Source organism: Lissotriton vulgaris, chromosome 9, assembly GCF_964263255.1.
Source record: "Lissotriton vulgaris chromosome 9, aLisVul1.2, whole genome shotgun sequence".
In the NCBI taxonomy this organism is placed as follows: domain Eukaryota; kingdom Metazoa; phylum Chordata; class Amphibia; order Caudata; family Salamandridae; genus Lissotriton; species Lissotriton vulgaris.
In genome coordinates, this window is record NC_141697.1 from 1,057,036,170 (window position 1) to 1,057,056,703 (window position 20,534).

Genomic DNA, 20,534 nt, shown 5'->3' on the forward strand with positions numbered 1-20,534 from the left:
CAACCCCTACGCAAAAAGCAAAATCATAATAAATATGGCCCTAAATATTTTAATAAAATTAGCTTCTGCAGAAATACTTTCATTTTTAGTTTAGCTGTTCTGGGTAAAGACCGGGTGTCTGAGCTACTCTCTACCTGCATTTTGATTACTAAACTAAAGCTTAACATGCTCTCTCCTTCCAGATGTTGACGAATGTGTGGCAGAGCGACACACCTGCCAGAGGGGCGAGCGCTGCATAAACAGCCTGGGATCCTTCACATGCCTGAAAGAGATCGTCTGCGAAACAGGCTACGAAAACCAGGACGACGTCTGTGTGGGTAAGTAAGGACGTGTTTTCAATTGCTGTTGTGTTTTTGATGCTTGCCAGGCAACATTTTGAAACACTTCTCTGCTCAATTAAACCGATGTATAAATAGCGGATACAAAAGATATCCCCACTAATACAATTTGCACCGAGCGTTGGGTGTCATTTTGTACCACGTTACATATCAACGAACAAATGGATTTTACGTCCATGTTGCAGGTATTGTAACCCTGGAACACTGTATTGCGGCGCAAATTTCCACCAGAGGAAAGTCGGTTATGAGTGACCGGAAAAAGAGAAGGAAGCTCCTCCTCTTTGGAGTAAATGTTAAAATTGATATATATTTTATCATTTACTGACATGCTAAATACCCTTTTAAGATGAGTAACCTGCTACACAATGGTCTGTCACGCCTTGCCGGATAGACTTATAATTCTTTCCTCAATATTAATCTATTGAGCATCTGAGGTGGTCAGTGCCTTTGCCTTTACAATTAAAGTAGTTTGTCATTACCTGTTTTTGAGGGGGCGCAACAGGTGCAGGGGGCCTTGGTCCAGGGTTCTATGGAACCCACTAAACCCCAAAAATAGCTATTTTTTTACCCCAAAATGGGCGGTGGGACATGTTTCTTGCTTGCATGAAGGCCTATGCCACTTTTGCTGCACCACTGTCTTTTGAGGTAACATGCCACTGTAGCAAGAGGTTCACCACAGGGTAGGGACAAATGAAATCATCCAACTTCTCATCAAAGTATACTTTCAAGTCTTTGGCTTATTTCCAGGATTACCGTATCGCCAGTGCTGTTTCAAAGGTACATGAAGCTCCTGAAGTTGGTTGCTTACTTGTTGGGACTTATGAGCACAGATAGTACCCAGCCTCGTCTTATTGTAATCAGGTCTGGATCCGTAATGTTATGGTTTCGGGAAGAACACAAAACAGCAAAAGCCGCCTCATAGCACTTGGGGTGGGATGGGGGAAGGGGTTGCATAAGAAACTCTGGTGGAGCCACAGAAATGTCCGAAGATAATACTTTTGCGGGCCTCCCAGTAAAAGTGTTTGCTGCAGCTATGGATTAGCTTGGAGGCATCTGGCGTGGGAATTCACCAGGGGACACGCTATGTAAACGGCGCAGTCAGTGTGCCTCCTGACGGCTCTTTAATTCTACTCTCATCTCTATATTACTGCTTGGGCACTGATGCAAAGTGTTTTCCTTACTTTCTTGTGGCCACTCCCCCATGAAAATGCAGAAATGCTCCCTTATGGTTGTGCTGGTGCTATACATGAACCAATGGGATCTGCATTAAAACCAAAGTACCCCGGGGGCACAGAAAGCGGTCCCACAAGCCTATTGCACCTCCAGGGCACTTTGTGTAATACAACCCCCGGTGTGCAGATAATAGTAGGGGCAGATGAATGGACTCCAGGTAATATCTTCCATTAGATCACCCACCAAAGAATAGCTATATGGTACACCCTTGGATGAGAGATATGAGTTTAGGCATTAGGATAGCGGATGATAAATACTGGTCTTGGAGTTAGTGTGTATTTAGTCTCTTACACAAAATGAGGAAGTCTACTTCAAGTCTCTGATGTGTGGGTATTTTCTGTTGGTTATTGTGTGTATAGTGTTACATGCCACCCATGGCAGCTTCAGATGGTATAATGGAGTGATTTCCCAAATGTCAGACTCTCACAATGAGGGTTCTGGCTGTGTTCAGGCAAACATGCACCTCAGGAAGCTGCACATAGCTAACATCATTGTTATTAGATCAGGAAGATCAATCAGAATTTGTCAGCAAGAGATGCCAATCTCTGCCCACTTTGGCAAATACTGCAGTTTCAGCATTAAATCAAAGCAGCTATCTATTGTAGAATGATGTCTGGCTCCTTAGATACTGCCAACATCTAGACACATTTATGTTGTTCAACCTTCTGTCTTTACAACTGAACACAACATTCATATCCTCCCCATTAGGCCAACACATATTGGTTCATTTATGTATTTATTTTGTAGGTGTTTTTATAATGCGAACTAGATATGACAATTATTACAAGTAATGAAATATACAGCTCCTGTGATCACAGACAAAGGTACATATGTAGCAGGCATGGATACTAGTCATGCTTAGCCTGCAGCAACTCGTACACTAGGCTGAACGTTGCCATCCCTGCCTCAACGCCATTAAGGTGGTAACAGGAACCGAAAGTAAACAGGGCTTTCACAACAACTCTTACTTTCTATAGCTTCTAGCTTGTCCCTTCCATTGGCTCATCGGCACCATCAAGGAAGCTACTAATTCACTTGTAAGGAGGGCAAAAGAGGCAAATCCTGTGACATCAATAGGAGTCAAAGTGCATGTAGCAGTGATGCGGGTGTTGTTTGGGTATGCACGGCATGGATTTAGTTTGCTGTAGCTCAGAAACCTATTTGATTTCACGAGCAGCACCTGAACCAGTGATCTACTGACTCCACCCTACTTCATGGACCAAGACTCTTCTGCCCACTGAGTTGTTATTTTAAGCCACATTTCATCTGTTTCCACAAGAGCATGGAATAAATAGGTACACCTATGATGAACACATTATCATGAAGTTAAAAATCTGGCACCTGTTTGAGAAGACTCTTGAGGCCCACAGACTGAACATGTGGAAAAGCCTCTCATTCTTTGTATGTGATGCACTCAATCATTGAAAGATCTTAGTTTCTGATAGTGCCATAACTGTGGGCCCTTACATGAGCACTAAATCCACACTCTTAAACCACAATGTGCTCGGCAGATAGCTAATACTTTGTAGATTCTTTCTATGAGCAGCAGGTAAGTTATTGTTAGGAAGTTGTCAGACCCTCATCAATTTATATAAACAATGAGTAACGGAAAAAGTATTTTTTGGGCCGAAAATGCACACAGTACCAGAGTAGGCCCTGGGACTAAAGGGAACTACTTTGTGTGTGGATGTTCTCCTTGTGAAAGGGAAGCATGTTGTATCTCACACTGAAGTCGAGCAATGCCTGAAGTGGGCTGTGGGTAGAAGAAAAATGTGATTGACAACAGACTTATGGATGAAGTCTGACTGAAAACCCTTATCAGAAACTATACTTTTAGTAAAATTAAAGTGTCAAATTAATATCCAGCCTACAAAAAGTCAGTCAATCTGGTGCTGGTTGCCAGCCTCTTACCTTTGCTAATGTTTTTTTCTAAATGTTTTGGTAAATCTGTATTACAAATAGGGAGGGTTGAAAATATAGATAAATAGAGAGGCTTGCAAAACCAGATAGAGAGGATCACAAAGTCAGACCGACTTGAAAAGATAGAGTTGCAAAGATAGACAGACAGACAGATTGACAGACAGATACAAATAGATAGATAGATAGATAGATAGATAGATAGATAGATAGATAGATAGATAGATAGATAGATAGATAGATAGATAGATAGATAGATAGATAGATGACACAGGAGTGCAATTTTAAATGCATTTCATTGTGTGCATTGAAACAAGAGAACTACTTATTCATCTACAAGGAATAAATTCAAAGAGACACAATATAGTATGGACTGAAACAGCAACAATCAAATAAACAAATGTAGCTCCAAAAGAAATTTACACTTTCATCTGCAGTAGACAGGAACTGAGGAAGCAGGACTGTGTCCTGCTATCACATCAGACTCTAAACACAAAGACAACACTAAAGTAATAATTAAGTACAAAAACCACTTACATTGACAGGAGCTACATTCTGTGCGGATGTAACCTTGTAAAAGAGCAAAATGCAGTCACTCAAAGTGAAGTTAGTCAGTGGCTGATGTATGCTGGCCCACTGCCCCTTGCTTTTTTCTGTAATGGGTGTAAGCAAAATGGTAATGACACAACAACAGACCAATGGGTGAAGAGAGCTGTCTGAAAGCCTCTATAAATACTTTCATTGTGATCTGTGATCAGTGAGCATCAGCTCACTAACTGTGCAACACGACCTTCTGCCTCTTGGGGATTCCAGCTCCTTTGCATTACCGTTGTGTCCACAATGAGCTCAGAGGAATTACCTTTCTCTCTTCAAAACTGCCCTAAAACCACACCTTTCTCTAGTGGAGGACCACAATGAGAGATGACCTTAGAACCATCGATTCTGACAGGCTCTTTGTCCATTATCCTAAAAGTCACAAGGACTATCATGCTCCACTGAAGATGGGAGTGCTGGTGCTCCACGCTACTCGGTCTGCAATGGAAAGTTGGCTGACCAAGCCTCCTTGATTCTGCAGGTAGAGATAGATGAGCAGCGAATGCCCAGTGAAAGGAGGTGGTCTAGTGTTGTGTCTAGGTATAAATATATGTGTAGTATTAAGAGAAGTTAATAGCACTCTTGGTATCTTTTCAGCCATGCCACCTGTGAGGAGCAACATAATGCTCTGAGCCTTTGCCCGCACTGCTAATCATTTAACTTTGCAGTGTTCATGAATATATGACTTTTCTGTTTTTGTGAACTCTGCCAGTGTGCAGTCAGCCCTCTTGTTCTTTGGTCTGAGCTCCTGATAACTGAAGGATGGGGACAGGGCTGAGGAACAATCCTTCTACAGAGTTTTGTTTGAAACCATAGAACCCGGTAGATGAATATCTGGATTGCACATGTGAGGTGCATAGTTTATCTATGATACCCTCTGCATGGGCATAATCCATTCCATTAAGCAGATATACTGCACATGCCTCAGGGAGTACAGTATATCTGGCAAAATGGGGCTGTCAGGGAGCACATCAATGTCTAATTGAGGCCAATTAGTAGCCACACAGAGCAGCAGAGGCAGGACCTCCAGCACTGTCCCAGCTTCCTTTAGGGCTGTGCTTCCAGTCCTATCAAGAACCTGGGAAAGGGATTGAGGTGGGTCTTCCTCTTAAACCTGACCCTATTGCTCTCTTTGCCTCCTTGCTGGGAATCAAGGCTTGCTGCTTTCAATGTCCAGCCTGGGTTTCTGTCCTGCTTCTGCCACAAAGCCTTTGAGTTGCCAGCATCTGAAGAAAAGTAATGAAAAATGAATAGAATTGTTTCTCTGTGCATGTGTGGGTGAAAGAGTGTTTGTGAGTGATTGAGTGAGATTGAGATTGAACGAGAGTTTCAATGTTAATTTAGGGTGTTCGAGAGTGTCAATGAGAGTGAAAGAGAGTATGAATCAATGAGTGACTGTGAGAGCAAGCATAAACAAGTGAGGGCAAGGGAGTGAGTAAAGCAGTGTGAGTTAGAATAAAGGAATGAAGGAGAGACTGTGAGAGGGAGTCAGGAGTGCCCCTATTAATGATGCAGGACGTGCATTTGCAGCAGGAACAAGAAGACTGAGGAGCTTTCAGAAGACTTTTTATCAAAACAGAGCGCCTGTGCCCCAGGTGAGCCTCTGCACACCAATGGTTATGAGAGAGGGTCAATTATTGTGAAAGAGTATTTGTGAGTGAGAATCAGTGAGTGTGAGTTTAATGGTACATTTTTTTATGTTAGTGACAGTAAATGGGAGTGAGTATAAATCAGAAAGAGTAAGTAAATGAGAGAGTGAATGAGATAGATAGGACGTATGAGTGAGTGTGAGTGTGAGTATAAGTGAGTACGACTGTCCTCATTAGCATCCTTCGTGTTTGTGAGTCTGCTGATGGTCATGGCATTATCAACATTATTCCTGGCAGATAGGAACACCCAAGATAACTTGCTGGCATATTGAAGGTAATCCTTGGTGTAAAGAAGGGCACCCGTTGAAAAACGTAGGCTTTGAGATACTAGCAACAATCGTTCATACGGTGGTCAGCTAGGGCAACATGATGATGATGGCATACTGGCGGTACTAGTTGGCAACCATGGCACATTGTTGGTGGGAACAAACCATGAGAAAATGCTGGCTGTGACATACTGGGAGTAATTTTAACATATGGGTCGCCTATATATATATATATATATATTACGCAGCGGACGAGCGCAGCGGGAGCGCCGTTTGCGCGCCGAAGGCGCGCCTAAGGCAAGCCCGTCTGCGCCCGTCCGCGACCAGCCGGGACCAGGGGCCACCCCCCCTGCCTCTCCCGCTCCCCCGGTCAGGACCTACAGCCCCACTGCTCTACGGTCCATAGGAAGCAGAACTACTGCCACATGTACTCGTACCTTTCCAGCCCCATCCCTCCCGTCCTGCTGCCCTGATTGCAAACACTCATTCCGTAAAATCTCAGCAGGCCCCCCGACATCAAAATACTGCATGCTGGCACTAAACTGTCGATCATTACCTAAACATAGCACTCAAATGTCCATACTACTGGAGGAGCGCGAGCCAGATGTTATGTTTCTAACAGAGACCTGGCTTTCCACTCATTCTGACCCTTACCTAGTCGCAGCCCTACCAAGTGGATACCACATCGTTAGATCGGACAGACCAGTGGGGAAAGGCGGCGGTCTGGCCATTATACTCAAAAACCAGTACCGTTGCCGCACCTCAACAGAAAGCATTCCCGAATGCGAAAGCATAGAATTCTGTATAGAGTTCAATGCCAATACATCCTTCTCGGGCACCTTGATTTACCGTCCTCCTGACCCATCAAAGCTGTTTCATAGATCGCTCCCAGAGATCATTGCAAAAAGGGCTATGTCCGTGGCGAACTACACAGTCTTGGGTGATCTGAATTTCCACTTCAACTCCCCCTCAGATAACATTGCCAAAGACCTAACAGACGACCTAGGAGCTCTGCAGCTGTCCCAGCTGGTCACAGCCCCAACTCACGAGAAGGGCAACCTGCTAGACCCAATTTTCAGCAGCTGCAGCGACCTGATTGTCGACTCTCCTATCCCTCTCCCATGGACGGATCATTTTTTGATACCGTTTTCCTGGGCAACCCACAAGACCCCTCAGTCACCCCCCTGTACAACACTCAGGAGGAACTGGTCAAAACTCCAGCTGGAAGCCTGGCTACTTAGCCTGGACGCCACCCATCCGCCTCCCTGCTCAGACCCTAGTGCAGCAAACGAAAATTATGTTAGCTGGATTACGAACTCACTAGACACGATCCTCCCTCTCCAGAGATCCTCGTCTAAAAGAATGCAGAGATCAGCGCCCTGGTTCTCCGACTCCCTAAGAGAATTAAAACGTCGTTGCAGGCAACGAGAGAGAGCCTGGCGCATGGATTTTCTCCCGGAAAAAAAGGACGCATATAAAGAGGCAATAAAAACTTACAGAGAGGGGATTAAAACGGCGAAATCTACCTTTTACTCTGACAAAATCCTAGAGGCTAAATCAAAACCCAGGGAAATTTTCCAGATAATAAAACAATGTTCTAATGTCACCACTGCCCCCCCTCCGACTAAAACCCAAGTTCAATGCAATGAACTTGCGGACTTTTTTCATAATAAAGTCCTGAAAATTTACTCCACCTTTCAAACAGGAGCAACAGTTCCAGAGACAGCTGACCCACCCCCCCGAGAACACTCCCTCCCCATGCCCAGTCAACCCTCGAGCACTTCCCTCCCCTGGACCTTGACACCCTCGGTAAAATGGCGCGGCAAGTCAAATCAGGTTCCCCACGCGACCCAGCCCCACCAGAAGTTCTGATGCAAGCTCACGAAACCACCCTGCCTGTTATCCTAGAACTCCTTAACACATCTATAGCCTCAGGTGTCGTTCCTATAGCATGGAAACAAGCTATGGTGCGGGCGCTGCTAAAAAAACCAAACTTGAACCCCGACGACTATTCCAACTACCGCCCCATCTCCCTCCTCCCTTGGGCTGGCAAGGTGCTGGAAAAATATATAAACGTCCAACTGGTCCAGTTTATTGAACACCACTCCCTACTGGATACATCCCAGACAGGTTTCAGGCCAAAACACGGCACCGAAACTGCCTTATTAGCGGTCGCCGAGGAATCTCGAAGGGCCCTGGATCAGGGAGGATCAGTGGCAGTGATCCTCCTTGATCTAAGCGCCGCATTCGATACGGTCAGCTATGCCACCCTGCTGAACCGTCTCCGGGACATCGGGGTCTCTGGCGATGCTCTAAGGTGGTTCGGCTCCTTCCTGTCCGACAGATCATTCCAGATCTTCGATGGGGACACAGTATCAGCCAGCAAGCCCCTCAGCTGCGGAGTACCACAGGGCTCCTCTTTGAGCCCTGTGTTATTCAATGTCTACATGAGACCACTGGCTGGAATCGTCGAACCGTACGGCATCAAAATTGTGTCGTACGCCGACGACACTCAGCTAGTGGTATCATTGGCCCAAAAGAACATCAGTCACCCCCAAGGAGGCCTACTGAGCTGCCTAGAGGACATAAAGGAATGGATGACCAGCTCCTCCCTCAAATTAAATGGAGATAAAACAGAGCTCTTGCTTCTAGGCCCTGCCTCGCCAACACCTTTTATCTCCTTGTGGCCCCAAACCCTGGGCACTCCCCCCACCCCCAAGGAAAGCGTCAAGAGCCTAGGAGTGTGGCTGGATAGCAAGCTGTCCTTCTCCACCCAGGCTACCAAACTGTCCGCCACCTGTTTCGGCATCCTCAAAACCCTAAGGAAGGTCCTTCCACTTCTGCCTCCAGAAGCCAGTAAAGTGGCAGTTCAAGGCCTGATCCAGTCCCGCCTTGACACAAACAATGCTCTATACGTGGGGGCTCCCGAGATGACCCTCAGGAAACTCCAGATAGTGCAAAACTGCGCAGCGCGCACCCTGTTAAAAATTCCTCGAGCTCAGTCAGCCAGACCCGCACTAAAAAGTCTTCACTGGTTGCCAGTAAAACACAGAGTGTCATTCAAGGCGTTGTGCATTGCACACCGAGCATTCTGGAAAACAGGACCTGCTATCAACAGCAAGCTCGTCATCCCCTACCACCCAAACAGGAACCTCCGCTCCTCTGAGGCCTTTCTGGCAGTGGTCCCCCGAGTAAAGAAAGCCAGAGCCGGTGGTAGGATGTTCTCGGTGAACACCGCCAAACTTTGGAACACCCTCCCCCTCTCACTCCGTTCCAACCCGGACCTGCTGTCATTCCGTAAAAACCTTAAGACCTTACTATTCACCAAAGTCTCCGAGCTATAATGTGTCACTTCACCGGTCCCTTCAATTCTTACCTCCCAGCGCTTGGACGCCCCCGGGCAGCAATCGCGCTCTATAAATCTATTTCCATTCCATTCCATTCCATCCATTCCATTCCATTCCATTCCATTCCATTCCACCTACTGGCGGTCGCCAGTAGGTATATATAGTTAGGATTTTTTCTCTATGGGATTTTTGAAAATTCTATGTCTAATAACTTTGGCGTTTGTGGACGGAATTGGCTGAAATTTTCAGGAAAATGGAACATTTTGTTTCTGAGCAGCCCCTGACAATTTGGGGGGGTTTCATCAAGGGGGGGCCGAGAAAAAAGGGGGGTCCCAAAACGCGTTTTTCCCATGTTAATTTCCATAGGGCGGTTGGCCTCACTTTTAGCTCGAAAAGCTGAATGGATTTGCACGAAACTTGGCAAAATTGTAGGGACTGTTAGCCCGATGTGCCTTTGCTAGGTCTCAATATATGTGCTCCAGTGGATTTTGAGTAATTTAGGTTCAAAAAAAGATATATATCTGGGCGGAGCCTAACCACACATCTGATCTGATTGGCTATCAGCACTTAATCCAAGAAGTGTTGGCAGCCATCTTGGGACCAATATACATGATAGCACCTCATTAAAAAGCATTGTAGTTAATAGAGGGTTTTAGGACTTTAGTTACATTATAAATCATTTGTTGATGGTACCATACTCGTTTTAGGAATTGTGGTGGGTTCTAAGGTGATTTTACCATGTGAAAAAACCTTCTGCTGTGATATCATGAATATTGTTTGAAAGAAAACTAATATCTCATGATTTTCCCACAGTGGTTTGGAAGGGGATCTATAAGCTAAACTGAAAGCATATTTTCTGTAAATTCACATTATCTTTCTCAGTCATGTGAAAATGAAGTCTGACATTCTCAGTAAAACATGTACATCCAACAAGGACAGAGACTGTCAGTTGATTCCTTTGTGTTCTACTGCAGCCTCCTAGAGTGTTCTAAAGAACAACTAGAGCGCTAACAGTCCTACTTATTACAAAGGTATGGCACACCTGAAGCCATCTTGATTGGAATAAAGTGGTAACTCTTAAAACATTTAATTTAAAAAAAAACAACATGAGGGGGTATATTTTGCCATAGAAAGTATGATTAGTGCTGCAGAATGAAAAATTAGGGCACATTTTGAGTGACTTCTCAAATCCTTTTCTATTTCATTAAAACATTCTGACATGCAGTCTCCCAAAATGGCCACCAGAGACAAAAGAGCCCAAATGTAGCCCAAATATCACCCAGATGTAGCCCAAGTATAGCCCAATGACAGAATGTCCCAGAGTGTTCTAAAGAACAACTAGAGCGCTAACAGTCCTACTTATTACAAAGGTATGGCACACCTGAAGCCATCTTGATTGGAATAAAGTGGTAACTCTTAAAACATTTAATTTAAAAAGAAACAACATGAGGGGGTATATTTTGCCATAGAAAGTATGATTAGTGCTGCAGAATGAAAATTTAGGGCACATTTTGAGTGACTTCTCAAATCCTTTTCTATTTCATTAAAACATTCTGACATGCAGTCTCCCAAAATGGCCACCAGAGACAAAAGAGCCCAAATGTAGCCCAAATATCACCCAGATGTAGCCCAAGTATAGCCCAATGACAGAATGTCCCAGAGTGTTCTAAAGAACAACTAGAGCGCTAACAGTCCTACTTATTACAAAGGTATAGCACACCTGGAGCCATCGTGATGGGAATAAAGTGGTAACTCTTAAAACATTTAATTTAAAAAGGAACAAAATGAGGTGGTATATTATGCAATAGAAGGTATTATTAGTGCTGCAGAAAGAAAAATTAGGGCACATTTTGAGTGACTTTTCAAATCCTCTTCTATTTCATTAAACAATTCTGACATGCAGTCTCCCAAAATGGCCACCAGAGACAAAAGAGCCCAAATGTAGCCCAAATATCACCCAGATGTAGCCCAAGTATAGCCCAATGACAGAATGTCCCAGAGTGTTCTAAAGAACAACTAGAGCGCTAACAGTCCTACTTATTACAAAGGTATGGCACACCTGAAGCCATCTTGATTGGAATAAAGTGGTAACTCTTAAAACATTTAATTTAAAAAGGAACAAAATGAGGGGGTATATTTTGCCATATGAATTATGATTAGTGCTGCAGAAAGAAAACTTAGGGCACATTTTGAGTGACTTCTCAAACCCTCTTCAATTTCATTAAAAAATTCTGACATACAGTCTCCCAAGATGGCCACCAGAGACAAAAGAGCCTAAATGTAGCCCAAATATCACCCAGATGTACCCCAAGTATAGCCCAATGACAGAATGTCCCAGAGTGTTCTAAAGAACAACTAGAGCGCTAATAGTCTTACTTATGACAAAAGTATGGCACACCAGAAGCCATCTTGATTGGAATGAAGTGGTAAGTCTGAAAACACTCAATTTAAAAAGGAACAACATGAGGGGGTTAATTTTGCCATAGAAAGTATGATTAGTGCTTCAGAAAGAAAAATTAGGGATCATTTTGAGTGACTTCTCAAATCCTCTTCTATTTCATTAAAAAAATTCTGACATGCAGACTGAAACATGCACTTTGAATACCAGCAGCAGACGTCCCTGGTGAGCAGTAGCTTTACTACAGTGATCTAATGTGCAACTAGAGTGCTAACATTCAGAATTTATGGCAAATGTGTGACACATCTGAATGCCTTCTTGATGGAACCAAAGTAAACAAGCATTGAAAATGCAATAGATCTCGCCCTCGTTTAAGTTAAAGCCATTCTGTTTGTAATGAGGTGGCTTTTTAGCTTTGCTTTTATTAGTGTTTTTTCAACTTTCATGTAAATAACATGCATCTGTATGCATATAAGTATATGTATGCATGCATTTATGTTTGTATTTATATAGATATACAGATGATATATCTTTATATATGTATGTATATATATATATTCACTGAAAAAAACATAGGCTATAGACCATATATAGTTAGGAATTAGCATTTACAAAACCTTGAAAATTCACTGAAAAAACCATAGGTTATAGACCATATATAGTTAGGAATTAGCATTTACAAGACCTTGAAAATTCACTGAAAAAAACATAGGTTATAGACCATATATAGTTAGGAATTCGCATTTACAAAACCTTATTTTACTCACACAAAACCATTGAAATTCCATATATAGTTAGTTGCACTAACTATATATCGCGCACCCGCAATCCACTGCTGATGATGTCACATATTACATCATTCATGACATGGTCAGTGACATCACTGATGACATCACTGATGACATCTCAAATGACATCACTGATGACATCACTGATGACAACATCCAGTGACTGTATGTTTCTGTAAAGTTAAAATATGTCTTACATATTGAAGAATGAGTGGATGTATAAGTGTCTGGATGAAGGATTTAGTAGGTGCATGACTGACTGTATGAGTGAGTGATTAAATGTGTCTCACTGAGTGCATGGGTTAGTGACTAAACTGTCTTAATTTGTGCATCATTATGTCTGTTGTTCTGTAAACTGTTGCATGTGTTGATAAGTAGCTATATGAGTAACTATATGGGTTATTGATTGGTTGCCCAAGTATTTGTATGGGAGACTGAGTGTGTGTGTGGGTGGCTGGGAGGTGTATGACTCTGTGCATAGATGTGTGAGCAGTTGATTCACTAGATGTATGGTTTCAAAAGTCCATGTGGAAACAGCTGTATGGGCGGTTGACTGTGTGCATGAGTGTATTGGTGAGTGAATGGATATCTCAGTGCTACATGTCAAAGTAAGTACATATGTAAAACACAGTACATGTGAGAGTTGACATATATAAATAACTGTGCATAAGAGCCAGTGAATGTGTGAGTGGCTGTATGGATCATTGTGAACTTGTATCAGGGATTGTATAAGAGAGTAAATATGTGTTAGTATATGTTTGAATAAGTAAAGTTTGTATAACTGTATAGTTGAGGAAATGGAGGTGTGATTGATTCTTTGCATGACTGACTAGGTGTGTGAGTAACTCCATGGATGAGTGACAGTCTGTGAGTGTCTGTTTACACTGATTGTATCTAAGGTTATATTAGAGTCTGAAGAGGTTCATCGTATTATCACATGAATGATATCATCAGTGATGTGATCAGTAATGTCAAATGAGATGTCATCAGTGATGTCATCAGTGATGTCATTTGAGATGTCATCAGTGATGTCATTTGAGATGTCATCAGTGATGTCATCAGTGATGTCACTGACCATGTCATGAATGATGTAATATGTGACATCATCAGCAGTGGATTGCGGGTGCGCGATATATAGTTAGTGCAACTAACTATATATGGAATTTCAATGGTTTTGTGTGAGTAAAATAAGGTTTTGTAAATGCGAATTCCTAACTATATATGGTCTATAACCTATGGTTTTTTCAGTGAATTTTCAAGGTTTTGTAAATGCTAATTCCTAACTATATATGGTCTATAACCTATGGTTTTTTCAGTGAATATATATATATATATATATATATATATATATATATATATATATATATTACCTACTGGCGGTCGCCAGTAGGTATATATAGTTAGGATTTTTTCTCTATGGGATTTTTGAAAATTCTATGTCTAATAACTTTGGCGTTTGTGGACGGAATTGGCTGAAATTTTCAGGAAAATGGAACATTTTGTTTCTGAGCAGCCCCTGACAATTTGGGGGGGTTTCATCAAGGGGGGGCCGAGAAAAAAGGGGGGTCCCAAAACGCGTTTTTCCCATGTTAATTTCCATAGGGCGGTTGGCCTCACTTTTAGCTCGAACAGCTGAATGGATTTGCACGAAACTTGGCAACATTGTAGGGACTGTTAGCCCGATGTGCCTTTGCTAGGTCTCAATATATGTGCTCCAGTGGATTTTGAGTAATTTAGGTTCAAAAAAAGATATATATCTGGGCGGAGCCTAACCACACATCTGATCTGATTGGCTGTCAGCACTTCATCCAAGAAGTGTTGGCAGCCATCTTGGGACCAATATACATGATAGCACCTCATTAAAAAGCATTGTAGTTAATAGAGGGTTTTAGGACTTTAGTTACATTATAAATCATTTGTTGATGGTACCATACTCGTTTTAGGAATTGTGGTGGGTTCTAAGGTGATTTTACCATGTGAAAAAACCTTCTGCTGTGATATCATGAATATTGTTTGAAAGAAAACTAATATCTCATGATTTTCCCACAGTGGTTTGGAAGGGGATCTATAAGCTAAACTGAAAGCATATTTTCTGTAAATTCACATTATCTTTCTCAGTCATGTGAAAATGAAGTCTGACATTCTCAGTAAAACATGTACATCCAACAAGGACAGAGACTGTCAGTTGATTCCTTTGTGTTCTACTGCAGCCTCCTAGAGTGTTCTAAAGAACAACTAGAGCGCTAACAGTCCTACTTATTACAAAGGTATGGCACACCTGAAGCCATCTTGATTGGAATAAAGTGGTAACTCTTAAAACATTTAATTTAAAAAGAAACAACATGAGGGGGTATATTTTGCCATAGAAAGTATGATTAGTGCTGCAGAATGAAAAATTAGGGCACATTTTGAGTGACTTCTCAAATCCTTTTCTATTTCATTAAAACATTCTGACATGCAGTCTCCCAAAATGGCCACCAGAGACAAAAGAGCCCAAATGTAGCCCAAATATCACCCAGATGTAGCCCAAGTATAGCCCAATGACAGAATGTCCCAGAGTGTTCTAAAGAACAACTAGAGCGCTAACAGTCCTACTTATTACAAAGGTATGGCACACCTGAAGCCATCTTGATTGGAATAAAGTGGTAACTCTTAAAACATTTAATTTAAAAAGAAACAACATGAGGGGGTATATTTTGCCATAGAAAGTATGATTAGTGCTGCAGAATGAAAAATTAGGGCACATTTTGAGTGACTTCTCAAATCCTTTTCTATTTCATTAAAACATTCTGACATGCAGTCTCCCAAAATGGCCACCAGAGACAAAAGAGCCCAAATGTAGCCCAAATATCACCCAGATGTAGCCCAAGTATAGCCCAATGACAGAATGTCCCAGAGTGTTCTAAAGAACAACTAGAGCGCTAACAGTCCTACTTATTACAAAGGTATAGCACACCTGGAGCCATCGTGATGGGAATAAAGTGGTAACTCTTAAAACATTTAATTTAAAAAGGAACAAAATGAGGGGGTATATTATGCAATAGAAGGTATTATTAGTGCTGCAGAAAGAAACATTAGGGCACATTTTGAGTGACTTTTCAAATCCTCTTCTATTTCATTAAAAAATTCTGACATGCAGTCTCCCAAAATGGCCACCAGAGACAAAAGAGCCCAAATGTAGCCCAAATATCACCCAGATGTAGCCCAAGTATAGCCCAATGACAGAATGTCCCAGAGTGTTCTAAAGAACAACTAGAGCGCTAACAGTCCTACTTATTACAAAGGTATGGCACACCTGAAGCCATCTTGATTGGAATAAAGTGGTAACTCTTAAAACATTTAATTTAAAAAGGAACAAAATGAGGGGGTATATTTTGCCATATGAATTATGATTAGTGCTGCAGAAAGAAAACTTAGGGCACATTTTGAGTGACTTCTCAAACCCTCTTCAATTTCATTAAAAAATTCTGACATACAGTCTCCCAAGATGGCCACCAGAGACAAAAGAGCCTAAATGTAGCCCAAATATCACCCAGATGTACCCCAAGTATAGCCCAATGACAGAATGTCCCAGAGTGTTCTAAAGAACAACTAGAGCGCTAATAGTCTTACTTATGACAAAAGTATGGCACACCAGAAGCCATCTTGATTGGAATGAAGTGGTAAGTCTGAAAACACTCAATTTAAAAAGGAACAACATGAGGGAGTTAATTTTGCCATAGAAAGTATGATTAGTGCTTCAGAAAGAAAAATTAGGGATCATTTTGAGTGACTTCTCAAATCCTCTTCTATTTCATAAAAAAAATTCTGACATGCAGACTGAAACATGCACTTTGAATACCAGCAGCAGACGTCCCTGGTGAGCAGTAGCTTTACTACAGTGATCTAATGTGCAACTAGAGTGCTAACATTCAGAATTTATGGCAAATGTGTGACACATCTGAATGCCTTCTTGATGGAACCAAAGTAAACAAGCATTGAAAATGCAATAGATCTCGCCCTCGTTTAAGTTAAAGCCATTCTGTTTGTAATGAGGTGGCTTTTTAGCTTTGCTTTTATTAGTGTTTTTTCAACTTTCATGTAAATAACATGCATCTGTATGCATATAAGTATATGTATGCATGCATTTATGTTTGTATTTATATAGATATACAGATGATATATGTTTATATATGTATGTATATATATATATTCACTGAAAAAAACATAGGCTATAGACCATATATAGTTAGGAATTAGCATTTACAAAACCTTGAAAATTCACTGAAAAAACCATAGGTTATAGACCATATATAGTTAGGAATTAGCATTTACAAAACCTTGAAAATTCACTGAAAAAACCATAGGTTATAGACCATATATAGTTAGGAATTCGCATTTACAAAACCTTATTTTACTCACACAAAACCATTGAAATTCCATATATAGTTAGTTGCACTAACTATATATCGCGCACCCGCAATCCACTGCTGATGATGTCACATATTACATCATTCATGACATGGTCAGTGACATCACTGATGACATCACTGATGACATCTCAAATGACATCACTGATGACATCACTGATGACAACATCCAGTGACTGTATGTTTCTGTAAAGTTAAAATATGTCTTACATATTGAAGAATGAGTGGATGTATAAGTGTCTGGATGAAGGATTTAGTAGGTGCATGACTGACTGTATGAGTGAGTGATTAAATGTGTCTCACTGAGTGCATGGGTTAGTGACTAAACTGTCTTAATTTGTGCATCATTATGTCTGTTGTTCTGTAAACTGTTGCATGTGTTGATAAGTAGCTATGTGAGTAACTATATGGGTTATTGATTGGTTGCCCAAGTATTTGTATGGGAGACTGAGTGTGTGTGTGGGTGGCTGGGAGGTGTATGACTCTGTGCATAGATGTGTGAGCAGTTGATTCACTAGATGTCTGGTTTCAAAAGTCCATGTGGAAACAGCTGTATGGGCGGTTGACTGTGTGCATGAGTGTATTGGTGAGTGAATGGATATCTCAGTGCTACATGTCAAAGTAAGTACATATGTAAAACACAGTACATGTGAGAGTTGACATATATAAATAACTGTGCATAAGAGCCAGTGAATGTGTGAGTGGCTGTATGGATCATTGTGAACTTGTATCAGGGATTGTATAAGAGAGTAAATATGTGTTAGTATATGTTTGAATAAGTAAAGTTTGTATAACTGTATAGTTGAGGAAATGGAGGTGTGATTGATTCTTTGCATGACTGACTAGGTGTGTGAGTAACTCCATGGATGAGTGACAGTCTGTGAGTGTCTGTTTACACTGATTGTATCTAAGGTTATATTAGACTCTGAAGAGGTTCATCGTATTATCACATGAATGATATCATCAGTGATGTGATCAGTAATGTCAAATGAGATGTCATCAGTGATGTCATCAGTGATGTCATTTGAGATGTCATCAGTGATGTCATTTGAGATGTCATCAGTGATGTCATCAGTGATGTCACTGACCATGTCATGAATGATGTAATATGTGACATCATCAGCAGTGGATTGCGGGTGCGCGATATATAGTTAGTGCAACTAACTATATATGGAATTTCAATGGTTTTGTGTGAGTAAAATAAGGTTTTGTAAATGCGAATTCCTAACTATATATGGTCTATAACCTATGGTTTTTTCAGTGAATATATATATATATACAGTACCAAGGGCTAAATTTAGTGCAGAAATAATGTATGTAACACTTAGCAAACAGGGGTACCCATAAAAAAAGAGAAATGATAAATAAAAGGGTAAGATAAGGCAATAAGAAAAATCACTTACAGTAATACCATTGAGTTGGTCATACATTGTTCACAAGCGTGTAATATTTGCAAACTGTACATGATCATGAATAAACGCTGAAGACAAGCAAACCTCCAACATACACCTGATACTATCTAATGGTTCACATACATTCATAATCCTGGTGATTGCAATCACAAAGGAACACACAGCAATTCTGTTGCAAATCAAACAGGTATCTTAAAGTAACCTGGCAAAGGAAAACTAGATTAACTAATTTGGAGAGTACTTGTTCCAGGCTACAGAAGCACTTACGTTAGCAGGGCCTATGCAGGCCTGGGGCCTAAAATGTGTTTGGTAAACTGAAGAGAAACCCCAGCATATTTGTCCATGCACTGACATGTAGGCAGCAACACACTCGCTGCCAATGACACTGTGCATCTCTAAATAAAAAAATTCCAACAAACCAAGTTGGTAAAGATACTATCCTCAGAGTGGTTTACAAAAAGTCACTGCTTGCCATTATCCTAAAGTATTGTTGGGGCTACAGCCTACTAACAGTTAGCCAGACGTGCATTCTACTGGACCTGCCCTGATGGGAAACGTTGTAGATCTCCATTATGCAAGTATTTAGGACAAGGAACAACCATTAGACACTCAAACAGCTATTGTTGGGTATTCTCCCAAACTTAAAGCCGATTTGCCACTGAAAAAACAGCTGTACATTGTGACTTTAATAGCCAAATCTTTAATTCTCAAAAAATGGTTGTCTGAGGAAATTCCTACATTTCAACATTTAAGATCCAAAATAAATAGGATTAAGGAGCTGGGAAAAAGATACCATTAATATCTGGGTCACATAGGAAATTTCTTAAGCTGTGGTAAATATTTGGCTAAGGTGGGGTTTTATGGTGTAATGTGTTGATACCTTTAATAGAATCTTTGGGGCAGATTTATGTTAACTGGCGCATCCCGAGGGATGCGCCAGTTAACGTGCGCCACAGCTACGCCACCCATGGTGCGCCGCATTTATAATGCGGCGCACCATGGTGCAAAAACGGCACAGATGCGTGACGCATCTGTGCCGGAAATGTGGCGCATTGCTGGAGTTGCATCGCAAGCGCGACGCAGCTCCAGCAAGTCTCGGGGGTGCTCCATCTACACAATGCTGCATCAAGACCTACGCCTGCTTCAAGCAGGCGCAGGGTTTTGACGCAGCATTGGTCAGAAAGTGACTGAGTGAAATCTCATAGATTTCACTCAGCCACTTTCAGGAGGCGTTCCTGCGCAGGAACGCCCCCCCCTGCGCAGGAACGCCTCCTTATGGCGCAGGGCTTTACAACGTGACGCATCTCCTAGATGCGTCACGTTGTAAATAGGGCGCATTGTTTGCGCCGCAGTTGCGTCAAATAAAGTGACGCAATTGCGGCGCAAGTGCATCATAAATCTGCCCCTAAATGTTTTAAAGGTAATTAGGTGATTGATTGGTTAAAATGATCATATTTTATCATGCTCTGTCTGTATGCTCTCAATTTTAACGGTGCTGGTAGTGGTGAGATTGTGTTAAATTTTGCTGACCTCATCTGCTATATGTTAATGAATTTTGTATATTGATGAACTTTCCCAATAAAAATATGTAAAAAAAATTACAAAAAATATTCAGGACAAGCGAGCAAGAGAGTAGGAAAAGTGGTGTATGGCTCTTTTCTTGTTTTTCTCTGTGTTGCAATCATCAACCATCTTGCAATGGCTACTTTCTGCCAAGGGTAACACCAGTGAGAGGTGGGCTGCTGGTGTTTGCAAACATTCTCCTGAGGGTACAAGTTCTGATGTTCATGGTCATTAAAGCAAAACCTATGCATATAAATGTTCACAAATATTTTCATACACAGTAAAAATAGGCACCAATCTGCCTTAGATCATTGGATTTACTGTACATGGAGAGGCCAGCATGCGTTTTCCCTGACTATGTCTCACAATCTCATGGTACACTAACATTAGAGCATTTCAGGGGCTCTGCCAAACGGTTGCCATGCAGCACCATAAATACAGAGGAACCTGCAGGGATAAAGGTAAACATGGCAGCTGCAAAGGCAGTTGAGTACTTTTGCCCTTATACCTTCCTAAAACCATACAAAAATGTACTCTGTAACAGGTTTTTCTGTTTTTTAAAGTATTATTAAGTGTGATTTTCCTACCGTAGAATGCCGTCTAGATAGTTTGTTTACCAT

The 20,534-nt window shown here is 41.5% G+C and overlaps 1 protein-coding gene across 2 annotated transcripts in view; it reads left to right on the forward strand.

Moving 5' to 3' along the window:
- Positions 1–20,534, forward strand: part of FBLN2 (fibulin 2) — a 632,659-nt gene that overhangs the window by 503,899 nt on the left and 108,226 nt on the right. For both annotated transcript variants that reach the window (XM_086939012.1, XM_086939013.1), the window contains exon 9: positions 183–317. In XM_086939012.1, coding sequence (XP_086795138.1) covers positions 183–317 — 135 coding nt within the window. The remainder of the gene's footprint in view (positions 1–182; positions 318–20,534) is intronic.